The following is a 13,444-nucleotide window of genomic DNA, read 5'->3' as shown; positions in this document are numbered from 1 at the left end:
CCCGGAAGCGAAACCGCCCCCCCACCCCGGAAGAAAATTCCCGCCCTCTCTGCCGCGCATCGGCCATCCCCCGCCCGCAGGGAGGGGCCGCTCCGTGCTCACGTGACCCACGGTGGGGCTATATAAAGGGCGCGCGGGCTCGCGGCCTGCCTTTCCGCCTGTGACCGGGGAGCAGGTATGGGTGTGTAGCTCTGTGTGTCCCCGGCGGGATTGGCATTATTCCGCGCAGCCCCGCTCCGGCGCTCTCGGTGGGCGGTGTGGAGGCGCCGCGGGTCGTTGTTGGTTCGCGATGGGCGCTGGTGAAGGAGGATGGAGGCGGATTGTGGCGGCGGGGCCCGGCCCGGCCCAGCGCGCCCGTTAGGCCCCGGCCCGCTCTGAGGGACTGCGCGGGCGGGCGGGGGGGGCGCGCTGCGTGGGAGCGCGCCCTGCGCTGCCGCCGCTTTGCTTTGCTTTTGCTTTGCTCGGGAGAGATCGGAGCGAAGCACGCGAGGAAAACGGCGTGGCCCACAGGCGGGCCTGCGCCTCGGTGCGGACACGAGCACCGGTTGCCTGCGCTGTGCAGGTCCGTGTAAAGATTTCCGAGAGGTGGTAGAGCTCACTGTTGCCTGAATGAGGGGTTCTGGTAGGTGCTGGCGGGGGAGAACCCTCTCTGGGAGGGGGCTTTGTGTGGTGTGAGGAGCTGCCCCTCCGTCTGGGTTGTAGGCTCAGCTCTAGAAGGCTTCGAACCTCCTGTGCATCTGGGAGAGTATCAGGGCTCCCTTCGCATTCCATGTGTCCGCACGTGATGAAAACTATGTTGGTAGGGACATCTGAGAGGCTGATGAGTACCAACATATCTGAGCTGGACATGGAGCAGAGTAGGGAGGCAGGCAGGCATATGGAGTGGCTGAGGCACCACGTGCTCAGCGCACCTGGGCTGCTGGATCCACCCGCTGGCTGCAGTCAGTTGGAACAGTTCAGTGGTTCTGACCTGTTCCTGGTAAGCAATACGAGTTAGTAGTTATTTGGGTGGGTTTGTCTCCAAGTTGGTGCCCTTTCAGTAAGGGGAAGCTTTACAGCAAGGCTCAGGGTGTTGCTTTGAGTTGTGCTTCCTCCTTTTTCAAGGGAAGCATGTAACCATAATATCCTCATTCTTAATAGAAAACCTAATGCATACTCTTTTGTTCTCAGTGTAAGATGAATCGATTACACTCCTCTCTCTCCTGTGGCTTCAAAATAGGTGAGTGCTGTTTTTGGAATACAGAGTTTAATTTTAAAAATAATGTGTACTGTGTAAGTGTACTTAGAGCAACTAGCCTGGAATACTCTTCTATCTCAGGAAGAAATTACAGGACCAGTGTGAAGCAGTTCTTAGACAATTTTCATTCTACTGCTGGAAAAAGCCACGTATTCCTTTGCTGGAAAGTGGATTTCAGGCTCCTGGTTCTGGAAAACTAGTTCAGCTTCTAACCAGACCAAGAGTATACTAGATATGTCTGTTACTGATATTTCTCCGTGCACACCAGCAGATTGGAGGAAAGTGCTCAATGCATGTTTCTAAAAAGGACCTGTAATGATCAAGATTTTCCATTAAATTGGAGAGCCTGTGATGTTTTCAGTATTAGAGTAGTGGACAGAAGTGATTTCTGAAAACTCTGTGCTGAGGCTTTTTCCATGCTTACTGTCGCTGCTGGAGATACTCCCTAGTTTTGCAGGCATCTGATGATGTCCTGTCCTGACTCTTTCAGGCCTGCTGCTGAATATGAAGAGTTGATGCTACTTCACGAGGTAAAACTTATTGGGGGGAAAAAATCAAACATTTAGGGGCTTACTGTTTAGATCTTATTTTATTTTAATGACCTCAGTAGGCAGACTTTATTCCTTAACTTAATCCTCTGGTGCCACAATGATGACTGTATAGTTTGCTACTCTTGACCAAGAAAATGATGAGAGCTCAAACCACCATAATTTCTATCTGAGGCACAGCGGCTTAAAATTCACCTTGATAATATATTTTGGCCTTGAATTTATTTTCATAAGCTTTTTCTTTTCCAGGATTTGAATAATGCACTCAGAAAAGAAATATTACCTGGTAAGAAGCTTTGTGCAATCTGTGTTTGGGTTTGTTCTGTGTAGCTGCTGAATCACTGCAGTGAAAAGGGCGGGATGCATAAAAAGGGATGGCAGTGCTTTGGGATTAATTGCCCCTAATGCACAGAAATGGGTACTTGTTAGTATTTTGAAGACTCTACAGAGATTTTACATGTTTTATCTTGAGAATTTGAGCTTTTCAAAGTCCTTGCTAGATGACTGCATGATACGTTACTCCAAAGCAGATACAGTGATGATAACATAGTTCAGCAGATTATTCTCATGATGAGCCATGTTCTGTCTTTCGCTCCTATCTGATGTATCTAGCTGTTGTATCTAGCTCCTTGCTAGAGGGTCTAGACTTGACGAAGAAAGCTGAGGGAATCTGATTTCCTTTTGTTGCAGGCACTGGGAAAAGCTACAGGATGAATGTGCAAAGGTAAATATTGCATTAACTGCAGCTGCACAAACTAGCTGTCTGTTCCTGACCTGTGAGAAGGCTGTGTATGATGACAACATAGTTCAGCAGATAACTTGTGATGATCACTCTACTGGTCTTTCGCTCCTATCTGATGCAGCCTCCTGTACTTGGGGTAATTCTGGCAGACAGCTGGGAAGCTTGGGTGAAACACTGTATTCACCATGTTGTTGCTTTGCAGTCTGCCCTGCATGGAGATGGAAGTGTGCTTGTGCCCAGCAGAGCTAATTTACCTTTGCTGATGTTGGTGAAGATGCTGCCTTTATAACTGAAGGTAATTGAACATTTTAGAAGGCTGGAAGGCTATGTTTGATAGTGCTGCATTTGTGGACTAGGTCATCTACAGTGCTGCATTTGGGCTTGCATTTGGAAAATGCAGAACCATATTGCTTCTGGAAAACTTGAAGCAAAGGTAAGTGCCCTAAATATGTCTTATGGTCCTGTATACTTCCCAGTAAAGTAGAAATTCTGTGAAGTGTTAGAATTTCTGCAATGTTCCTGCTGAGATTAAATGCCTTGAACAGTAAATGCAGCAGTGCTAATTTAGTATCTGAAATGCTTTTTCTGGTTTAGGCCAACTTGAATGTTTACAAGGAGTTGAGGTCACTGTAGTTTTTTTGCTTTTTGCAATAATAGCAATTAAGGAGTAAGATCCCAAAGATGCTGAGGAGAGCTGGGAATAGATTTGGGCTCCCCTGTGGAGGATGGGAGTGTTGCAGTCTGCTGTAAATGATGTTGAATCAGGTCTCTGATCCCAGTGAGGATAAAACTTGACTAAACACTGATACAGTATTTGACTGAGGTGGTTGTTCTTGAGCTCAAGATTTTTGTTGGATCACATCTAATAGCAACTTTTCCTTTGCAGACTTTGAAAATGTTTCTCATCAAGATGTAAGTACTTGTCTTTAACTTTGAGTATTAGCATAACAAGCCTAGAATGTGCTTGTGAAATGAAATACTCAGCTGAGGGAGGGGAAAGAAGGCAGTGTTGGCTGCTAATTGCATTTCAGCCAGACCAGAAGGATGTGTAAGGGAAGTGCTGGATAAAGACCCATCCTACATGGACTGGCTTTGCTAATCTGCATGTGTGCTTGTGAAATTGTTGATAGCATAGTACATCTGGGTTCATCCTGTTCCCAAAGCAACCATAGCCAGAGCAGATAGCTGTCCAGTGACTGGATGTGTAAGCTGCCTGTGTGATGAGACATGAATACCCTGACTTCAATTATGGAGGTCTGCAATTAGCTCTATCTGACTTCAGGCATCTGACTAGATTTCATTCTTCAGTGTTTGTTTTTGTGCTCTTCTGACTACTTTTTTTTCTAGTACTGTTGTGGAACTGTGAAGTGGTGCAGTTGGTTGTGCTACAGGCAAAAGTGAGTAGCCAGTGAATTTCTATTACTGGTCATTACTGTGTGCACGTGATGGGAAAGATACTAGGTGTTAGCCTCTAATTGTGCTGCTATCTCGTAGCTGCAGGATTATTCTTAACCTCCTGCAGTAGATAATTTTATAGCAGCCAGCAGGCTTCACCTACCAAGGTACTGGGAATTGAATTTCAGATTTGAGGCTCCAATTATTTGAGTACTCTGTAAAGAATGTAATTGTGCAGACAGGGTAGGCATGTCTTACAGGGTTGTAATGATGTTGTCAAATGTCTGACCTGAAACTACTAATGTAGACTTCTCTTCACTGAAAAACCCTGTGTCTGCAGTGGCCATAGGTGTGCTGGTAATAGATTATTAATAAACTTGAAATGGGAGGGAATTCTGTGTGGCAATGGATATAAAGGGGAACAGCTTTTCTTTGAGGCCTTTACAGAAGTTGCTCTTTAGGGGATATAGGAAAAGTGCTACCTATTTTTGAACTGTAATTTAGGATCTTTCCTAGAGGAGAATGCTTTGGAGGTAGCTGCTTTTTCTGGGATGGAGTTGGTGGAATGTGAGTGCTTCTGTGCTGTCAGATAAATGGCAGGTGTTAGTCTGCTGATTAGATTTGTGAGCACCAGTAGCTTCAGTGCATGTGTGGAAATGCTCCAGAAAGGTAGCAATAATTTTTCCAGAAGAAAAAAGTTTCTGGAAGTCTTGTGGTTGTAATACAGCACTAGCATTGTACTAAAAACTTATGTTTTTATGTTTATCTTAGATTTGAGAATGGAAGAACTGCCCAAGGTTTTGTGACAGACACTTGCTTGGTAAGCTCTTTGCTTTTCAGTTGCCATAAAATATTTTTTAATGAGATGTGTGGACCAATTGAAATGTGTAAATGCTTCTATTGGTTGGAAAGAATGCCTAAACCTAGCAGTGCAGAGTTTGCATCAATGACTGCTGCTGATTGAAAACAATACAGTTACTGTTTAACTGTTTGTTGGCTAAATCATGCAATGGGTTTTTGCAGGGATTATTACTGAATAATGTAGTGAATTACTTGTCTCTGTGGCAAGATGAGCTTTTACTTCATGTGTAGCAGGCAGTCTGAAATACCGAGCCTGTCCACTAAGGGAAAACAACAGTAACAACATCAAGCTTCTCTAAGCATGTACTGTTCATGATGATTAGTTCTAAGCAATGGGAATCTCTCTGAAAGAGACTGAGGAGGACTCTTGATCTGAAACAGTACGCAGATTTCAAGCTTTCTTGAAACACTGCCAAGCAGAGTGTTAATAAAAAAATTTCTTGTTACAGAGTGAAGCTGAAGGGGGGAGCATGTGAGAAATAACACCAACTTTGAGGTAAGCTTAAACTAGAGTATATTTTGGAGGCTATGGAGGTCCAGTAATGTCTGGAATGTTGTCATAAGGCTAGTAGTGCATGAAGGTAGTTGTGTGTATTTTGTTGCAAGTTTTGCACTCCCTTCTGTTGGGAGAATAAAATTGTGTGCATGGAGTAAAAATGACCTGCAGTTCTCAATTTGAGTTTATTAGGCACTTTCCCTGCAGATTTGGTAGCCTGATAATTCTTAAACTGTAGTCACTGGTAAACTTAATGTCTTCTGTTTGTATGAAGAAAAGCCTTGGCCACGGTGGCTCAAAAAACATTTTTTATTGCTTGGTGTCTTCACACAGTAAAAATCATAAAAGCTGAATCAGTGGAGACTACTTAAGCCAGTATGTTGACAATTTAATACAGCAGAATGTACAGCAGCAGGCATACAACTCCTGTCATAACACCTGCCTACCTGTATGGCTGTTCTGTGAACTGACACTAACACTGTTGCACACTTGAAATAGAAAAAAGATACTCTGTAGCTGGCAAAAACTTAATAGTAGAGTAATAGTAATAATAGTAGTAATCTTGCTTACATTGGAGGTACACAAATTTAGGATTGAGTTGAAGATGTAGGTTCCTGTAGCACTTTGTTCCAGTGGTTTTATGGGGCTTGGATTTTAGGTATCAACTCATTTCAACAAAATCACTCTCAGTTGGAGACAAGTATCATTAAGCAAGTATAGCCAGCTTTTTCTGATTCTTCTGATGCTAGTGATTCTGTATTTCCAGTTCATTTAGGATTGATAAGCTTTTTTAATATTATATTAGGTGTTACAAATTGAAGTTGTCAGCTGACAACTGAAATATAGCCTTTTTACAGGTTAAAATTAGTTTGTTTTCTAAATCCACATATAGTGGTATATTACTCTGATGGTTTCTCTCTTCCTCAGGAAAGGACTGCGCTGTCTGCTACCTCACTGGGTAAGATAACACAGATTAATTCTCTCTTCTGAAAGTATTGTAGCCACTGATGAAACTTGATTCTGCCAGATGAATTTCTGTGATATTACCATTTCCGTTCCATTCTTTCTGAGGTTACACAGCTGCTGAGAGGATCTCTTGGCAGGTGTGCCACTGCCTGCTAAGTGTGTTTTCTTGCTTTAGGTGAGGATGCAACTTTGGAACTGTATGAGCAAACAGTAAGGTGAGTGTAGCTATTAATAAAACTTAGTTGCTGGAACAAATGATGATTAAAACCTTAGCTTGAACTCTCTCACTGAACAGAGATGAAAACCTAAGGTCTGAGTTGTTCCAGTAAGCTTCTTGTACTGGTTTGGTGCCTTGTAACAGTTCTTATGCCTTACTTAATAGGTGGAAGATCCCTGGATAATGGGTTGCGCTTACATGAACAGCATTAAAACAAGACTTTGTGATGTTAATATTGCCTCATACACTGATTAGAGCTAATAAAATCTTGTAAACTCTACCTGTTGTTGTGAACTGCTTTCTGCTCTGATTGCTTGCTATAAAGTAACTCTAGGGTGTTTGATAAAAGCTACAAATACTTGGTATATGGCAGGGAGCTAACTAGTTTAAGGAAATGCTAGTCCTGCACTCTCTGCTGCAGAGTGTAGCTAATACGAGTGTTAAGACTGGAGTTGACCTGAGCAATACCTAGATTTGGGTGAAGTTTAAAAGAAAAATAGAAACAGATTTTTCACAGAACCACCACAGGGCTTGGATTCTGTTAACACTTTTCCACTGGATTAAGTCTGGTCAGTGGCATTAGTATGGGGTGTGACAGCATCCACCCTCTGTGAGGAAGAAAAATACTAGCAGAGGTGGGAGACTTGGATAATCCAATCCTATTTTAAAGGTAGAAATGTTTGTATGATACTAGAGCCCATTAAGGCATAGCTGTTACCAAAACTCATTAATGCCAAAACTCATTAATTTTTTTCTGAAAAACCAATGTTCTTCCCCCATCTTTTTGTGATTAAAAAGGAAACTTGCTGCTCTTAACACTTGAGCTATTGCATTGGAACAGCACTTTGAACAAGAAGGAAAAACAAGACATCTTAACTCTTACAGGAATATTTTCTGATGCTTTCCGGAATTTTTCACTAAGAGGAACAAGATTGAGTTTCATCTCCCTCCCACTCCAGCTGGTGTGAGCTACTTGAGTTTTTAGCCAGAATAACTTCATCCTAGATAAAATCAGTTAGAGATGTTCCTGTGTTCACATACAAATATCTTCTGCAGTTAAGCAAAAGCCATTAATAGGGTCTGTTTCCAGTCAGAGTTGATTAGTAGCCTCCTAGTATTCTCTGACTCTGGATTACTTCTTAAAATACCACACTTCATTGTGCCTGTTAAAGAGCTTGAAGGGACTGTCATAGCCTGCTGTGTAAAAGAAGTCTTCATGGAATGGTTGGCCTCTGTTTCTTAAGAGTTTAGCCAAGGCTTCAGCTTCTTCAGCATATTTGTCTGGTGAGGCAAATCCACTGAAGGACCTGGTGGAAGTAAAAAGGAAAGTTGTTTTTTTCTATTGTGTTAGGAGTTCAGGCCAAAATCCAACTGTTCTCTGCTTTGTTTTTTATCCCCAGAAGTGCTGGTGTGGGGAAGCATCAGTATTTGAGCAATTCTCATGTAGTTTGTAGTTAGTAAGTCAGAGAGAACTAGCAGTCACTGTATAGGTACATGCTACACCTAAATTCCAGGCTCCCAGGTAGCAGGGTATATTCACTGTACAGTTAAAAAAAAGAGTTGATACAACTAAAAATAGTGCAGCTCTTAGTTTGTCAGCTACAGCCATGCTGCTTACCTGACAAAGATGGCTCCTGCCTTCCGCTCCTCAACAAACACATCTGAGTCAGTGGGCTGTGGTGGGGAGTCCTGATGTTCAAATGGCACAAAGAAGGAGATCTTGAAGTCTGCACAGCCAGACTTCACCAGACATGTCACTGGCACAGTCATATCAATCTTGATTTCTAAAGAAGGATGAAAGATCTGTATTAAGATGCAAGCAAAAAAACAGTGAATGCAAGTGTAAAGACTGCTGCAGACTTAGCCTAAAATCAGGTGTTAAGGTGGCCTCAGTGTTGCAGCTGAAAAAAATTAGTTTTTATGTTGATGCAAGGCCATGTGCTGCATCATTCTGCTTCCATCTGCCACAGTCATTGTCTGGGATGCAAATCCTTCATCTTGATGTGGTTCTTTGAGCTTAAGTTTCCCACTTTGTTCTTACTACATATATAGCAGGATGTTATAATGGGGCCCTAAGGGACTTGAAAGTGAAGTTATGAAAAGACCTGTTTGTGTGTCCCAAATCATGTGCTACCTTAAACTACTCAGCTTCATCCTGTTTGTGCTGCTTGCAGTTCAAAACCAGTGTCTCCTACCTTTCTCATTCTTCCCTTGGATGTAGTGGAAGAGTTTCCAGAAGCCCTGGCGCATTGCTTCCTTCTGGGTCTCTCCCTTAATGACTGTGCTGACCCACTTGGCTGTCTCATACTGGCGCAGTTCGGAGTCCTTTGCCTGAGAAGCAGCAGAAGTTACAGTGACCACAAGATGAATACTAAAGATGACACAAATGGGTAACTATTCTTCCCAAATCAGCATTAAAGTATTGTGATCAGAAAACCCCAGGCAGCCTCATAGCTGCAGGCACACCACAAAAATCAAAAACTTTGACTTCTTCATTGCAAAACTACGCTGTTCTGCCTTAGAACAAGTTGCTTAGAATTTACAAGTAAGTGTTCCTCTTCCCTCTTTGCTGTTAGGCATAAACAGCATTCATAGTAATACTTCCTTGTTGTTCATCAAAGAATCCCAAATCCACCTTAGCTCTGCAGCACCCTGGCTGTAGAGAATCTCCTCCCAGGCCTTTAGCACTTACCATGGTCTCTATTGAGCTCCACCTAGGGGACTGCAGATCCAGGGACAGAAACGTTTGCTTGAAGGATTTGATCATCTTGCCAGATCTGAAAAGGAGACACAGTTTGTTGGCCTCTCCAGTCAATGCAGCATAGATGGGGTATGAGAAAACAGTAAGGCTTTTCTGCTTAATTTCAAGAGGTTTTTCTCATCCTCTGGTTCCTAACCTGTAAGTAACACCTCCCGGCCCCAATATGAAGCAATAAACCCGTGAGGTTTAAGCTCTTAGCTTGAAATTTTAAGAGACTTGGTTTATAATTTTTGTCGTTATTTGCTAGATAACACTACATAACCCATATCCAGAGAAAGTCTGCCTTTATATGTTACAGTATCCTTAGCATGCACTTCATGTTGCAGAAGCAGCATGTCATTAAGCCATCATGTGTGCTGATAATCAGGTCATAGCAGGCTGTCTTCTCAAAGCACAACTCAGCTGTGTGTGTTTTGGGCATTAGAACAAGCTTTGAGGTTATTTTGCATTTCTTTGCTTACAGCTGCCCTCACAAGAAGCTGTTGCCCTGTGACAGCTTTTTTTTTTTTCCTCATAGGCTTACAGCATTCAAGGTGGATGAATGTAATTAATAGCATCTGCCACCTCACTGCTCTGAGTGACAAGGTGAAGTCATGCCACCTCATATTACCAACAATGGTAACAGTGTCCATGTTTTGTGTTGCTGAATGATAGTGGTATCTAACATGAGAGATGGACCACGTACAATCCATGATAAATATATTTTAAAAGTCTTGAGTTACGCTGCCTTTAACACAGTGATTTGTGAATGTCAGGCTACATTTGTAAAACCAAGACTGCTTTCTGTTCACTTAGAACAGCCTGGTAGCCATGAATATTGTGTGTATTACACTTGCAGCCCATAGGCTGCTAGAGACTAGAGTTGAATGCTATTGATTCCCTTCTACACCTTGCTTATGAGGTGGCTAACAGGAGTTTTCTGTTTGGGATTTATAAGGGTGAGAAGCTTTAAAAACCCACCCCAAACCGTTGACAGTGATTTCATTTACAATCCTTAAAATATACAGAAACACATGCTGAAAAGTGCTATCTAGCAGCCGCTGTAGTTGTAGTGCAGCAGTGAGTACAAGAATGATGTAACATGCTACTGATGCCAGCAGTTAAAAGCAGGCAGTCCCCTTCCACGTCCCAGCCTTAATATACAGCATAACTGCCCAGTCAGCACTTAGACCAGAAGGCACTATTCCACTCTAGTACAGTTTTTGTCAGTACTATTTACAAATCATCAAAAATAACAAGGAAGCAGGAATCCAATTGCTTTATTAGAAGCAAATGTGAACAATCTACATTGAAACTTAATACATGGGTATGTTTTATCCTTTGCCATCTCAAAGACAAAGCTGATAAAACTCGGTTGGCACTTTATTTCTCTTTGTCACACTTTGATAGGAAACAATTATTTCCACATTTTGCCGGTACCCTAGCAGAGAAATAAATGTTCCTCCATTTCCATTGCTATACTAGCTAGTCTGATTCTGTGATTGCCAGTCTTGACACATTTTCAGAGCTGCTGCTCACAGAACTTTGTAACTTTGTGACCAATACCATCATGACTGCATGCAAGAAGTACTTTTGAATTACATACATAAAACGGTTCTTTTGGGAGAAGAGAGAGGAAAACAAGTCTTCCAAATATAGAGTTGAATTCATTCTTAGACCTACAGCAAAGCTTAGCTTTGGACTTTCTATCTTCTTAACACATCTCTAACCCATGAAGGCTTTTCCTGCTGCTCTTAACACAAGGGCTGAAGGGACAGAAAGCACAGCAGGCATTGCCACAGCTTACGCTGATGCAGTGAGTAAACATAGTAAGAATATGCCATTCCACGGAGCTGTTAATTGCATTTTAAAGCGGAGAAAGTGGATGTACTTACATTTTGGTGAATAGGCTGTCCTAGCTATTGGAGGCTGCGCACACCCACGAGGTGGTGCAAGTCGGTGTTTATTTTAGGTCGATCAGACTCCGCCCATGCCTCAGCCCTGCTGCAGGGGATGCTGTTAGGAAAACCAGAGCTCTGGGTCTCATTGGAGAGCTTCCACACAAAAGGCCGAAAGCTCCACCTCCTGCCCACTAGGCAACCCTGCTCCCAATGTGTGATCTGGCTCCATAAGCGGTTTCACACCCTTGTGTAACTTCCACTGATTCTATGGCACCGTGCCTACTTAGGGCTGGGTCAGCAATAGGTTTCGTGCTCCCAGGAGAAAGAACTGTACAAAAAATAATGTCACACCCCTCCAACTCAGGTCAGAAGGTGATGTTAGAGAATGAGAGCTTTTCCTTTTTAACCCTGGCGTGAAATGGTGGGTACAAATCTGGCTGTAAACAGCTAAGACCATCCTCACAAGATTTCTGCTGACGTGTTATGAAAGGCACAGTGTTCTCTGATAGCTGGCTGTTTTGAATGGCATTTGGGACTGGTCAGCCCCCTTAGCTCTTGGATATGTGCACAAAGGGGTTATACAAAGCTATTGTGAAATTCTATTGTGTTTATAGTACACAAAGTGAAGCTGGACTCTCCATTTAACCAGCTGCAGTTCTCGACATATTTAGATGCCAGCACAATAGGGCAAATTAAACTTCACCATTTGATTTCTAAGAACACCTCTCATGTTTCCCACACTTCATGCAGATTTCTTGCAGCTCGATTCACCCAAGTGCTCTGAGACATTTGAAATCAGTAGCTGGGAATGACTTCTAACAGAAAACATGCTGCTTGCAGAGATCTATACCAGTGTGCTGGCTGATACACTATATTCTAAAAGGTTCAATTAAAAATAAAAGTGCATGCAAGTAGCACTTGCAAACCTTCATCTAATGCCATGAAAATGGGATTATGTGAAGAGGAGTTTACTAGTTGAGCCTGTTAGAACATGCTAGGGCCTGAAACACGTTCTCTGCAGGTTAGCACTTACTGTGGAGTAAACTGTTTCACCTGTGTTCTGCTTGGATCAAACAGGAAAATCATCACCAAGGTGTTCTGGAGGAGAAGCTGTTATTTTCTGGGGTTTGCATTGGAGCTGTGCTTGCTTGTGTAAGGTTAGCTGTTAAATTATTCTGTCACCCTAAAGTTCTTGTGAAGTGTATGCTAATAATTCTTTCTCCAGAGCAGAGAAGGCCATGGAAGGGCTACATCCTGCCACACCACTTTGGTCCATCTCAACAGTTAGCCCTGTTCACATGTATGGAGGAGTATTGCCTTGAGAAGGGCGACTAAAATGTAGATAAACACAAGCCCACTGAATTCTTGTTTTGTTTCTAAAGCAGAGAACAAATCTCCAGTCAGTATGTATGTGCCCAGCTGATGTTTCTGTCCCCAACAAAGAGCTAACTGTTCCCAGTGGAGTAGCCTGAGGTTTGAGAACAATCATCAGTGTTCCCCCAAGGGGTTGTTTTTCAACCCTCTCTTGTTTCTCATAGATGCATTGTGAAGACATGCCAACAAGTTGTGAAGGGCAGCAGGGCAGCCATGAGGACATGCATTCAGTACATAACTGTATATGCGTCTGTATCATAAATAACTGGGGGAAGGGACATGGTTTTATCTCCAGGATAACACCTGAGCACGCTGATCTGTAGCCATTTTCTGTTACACAGAAAAATAACATAAAAAAGCTGTTTAAGCACCTTGGGGTCCTGGTAGTTTGCAGAACATACAGGCAGGGATGTTCCTCTGCATCCCTGTACTGCTGGTGTGTCTGTCTATCTCTACTACATGGGGAAAAACAAGCCATATCATAATAGAAGCTTATATAAGTATGCTTACATAAATATCAACCTCTCCTTGTACACTATACTTCTAATGCAAACATATGTAAAAGACTTGTTGCTCACAGAAGAGCTCTAAAATATATTAATTAAGCAGATGATATTCAGTATCTCATATATATGTATGTATGTTGGGACTTGGCTGGTATTCTGTACAAAAGTTAACAAAACAATGTTTTTCTGTATTGTAAGCTCAAGAGTAATGAGAGTAAAAGCTCACAGGCTATAGCTTGCTTTTTGTAGCTGAAACTTTACTATTTTCAGAAGATACTTGTGTGTGTTACAGCGTTGTGCACTTAAGTTGTGGTATTTCAGGCTACCAACTTCTATTGGATAAATATAAGGACAAAGCTGTGGTACTGGTGGTTTCCATTTTTCCTCTGTGTAGGCTTAGCTACAGTGGTCATTAACGAGCCTAGACAAGCCCTTAAACAACATGCTGTAATGCAAAAATG

General features: G+C 42.5%; 1 protein-coding gene, 1 long non-coding RNA gene and 8 other non-coding genes across 11 annotated transcripts; 9 read left to right on the top strand and 1 right to left on the bottom strand.

Annotated features, from left to right (window-relative positions):
- Positions 1-73: 73 nt before the first annotated feature.
- On the top strand, positions 74-6,742 carry LOC116230411 (uncharacterized). Of its 2 annotated transcripts, none has more exons than XR_004167226.2 (13): positions 74-175; positions 1,171-1,219; positions 1,728-1,767; positions 2,035-2,071; positions 2,476-2,509; positions 2,730-2,822; positions 3,414-3,439; positions 3,875-3,924; positions 4,694-4,742; positions 5,233-5,279; positions 6,207-6,237; positions 6,421-6,460; positions 6,628-6,742. It is a non-coding gene; the product is annotated as an uncharacterized LOC116230411 (long non-coding RNA). The 2 variants fall into 2 exon arrangements; XR_004167227.2 differs by lacking the exon at positions 74-175 and adding an exon at positions 418-979.
- Positions 772-849, top strand: LOC116230591 (small nucleolar RNA SNORD74). The gene has a single exon (XR_004167276.1). It is a non-coding gene; the product is annotated as a small nucleolar RNA SNORD74 (small nucleolar RNA).
- Positions 1,581-1,647, top strand: LOC116230596 (small nucleolar RNA SNORD75). Its single transcript, XR_004167281.1, has one exon. It is a non-coding gene; the product is annotated as a small nucleolar RNA SNORD75 (small nucleolar RNA).
- LOC116230592 (small nucleolar RNA snR60/Z15/Z230/Z193/J17) lies at positions 2,313-2,396 on the top strand. Its single transcript, XR_004167277.2, has one exon. It is a non-coding gene; the product is annotated as a small nucleolar RNA snR60/Z15/Z230/Z193/J17 (small nucleolar RNA).
- Positions 2,568-2,651, top strand: LOC116230593 (small nucleolar RNA snR60/Z15/Z230/Z193/J17). The gene has a single exon (XR_004167278.1). It is a non-coding gene; the product is annotated as a small nucleolar RNA snR60/Z15/Z230/Z193/J17 (small nucleolar RNA).
- On the top strand, positions 4,185-4,248 carry LOC116230595 (small nucleolar RNA SNORD78). Its single transcript, XR_004167280.2, has one exon. It is a non-coding gene; the product is annotated as a small nucleolar RNA SNORD78 (small nucleolar RNA).
- Positions 5,088-5,166, top strand: LOC116230599 (small nucleolar RNA SNORD79). The gene has a single exon (XR_004167284.1). It is a non-coding gene; the product is annotated as a small nucleolar RNA SNORD79 (small nucleolar RNA).
- On the bottom strand, positions 5,946-11,828 carry HEBP2 (heme binding protein 2). Its single transcript, XM_031595530.2, has 5 exons — positions 11,098-11,828; positions 9,155-9,239; positions 8,658-8,793; positions 8,081-8,246; positions 5,946-7,769 (listed from the first exon to the last, which is right to left on the bottom strand). Exons 2-5 carry the CDS (start codon positions 9,227-9,229, stop codon positions 7,595-7,597), a joined length of 552 nt encoding a protein of 183 aa, XP_031451390.1. The 5' UTR covers positions 9,230-9,239; positions 11,098-11,828; the 3' UTR covers positions 5,946-7,594.
- On the top strand, positions 6,279-6,353 carry LOC116230601 (small nucleolar RNA SNORD47). Its single transcript, XR_004167285.1, has one exon. It is a non-coding gene; the product is annotated as a small nucleolar RNA SNORD47 (small nucleolar RNA).
- On the top strand, positions 6,492-6,570 carry LOC116230598 (small nucleolar RNA SNORD81). The gene has a single exon (XR_004167283.1). It is a non-coding gene; the product is annotated as a small nucleolar RNA SNORD81 (small nucleolar RNA).
- Positions 11,829-13,444: the final 1,616 nt, after the last annotated feature.

Source organism: Phasianus colchicus, chromosome 9 (assembly GCF_987193195.1).
Source record: "Phasianus colchicus chromosome 9, bPhaCol1.hap1.1, whole genome shotgun sequence".
NCBI lineage: Eukaryota > Metazoa > Chordata > Aves > Galliformes > Phasianidae > Phasianus > Phasianus colchicus.
Note: the sequence above shows the minus strand (reverse complement) of the source record. Positions and strands in the feature narration are given on the sequence as shown.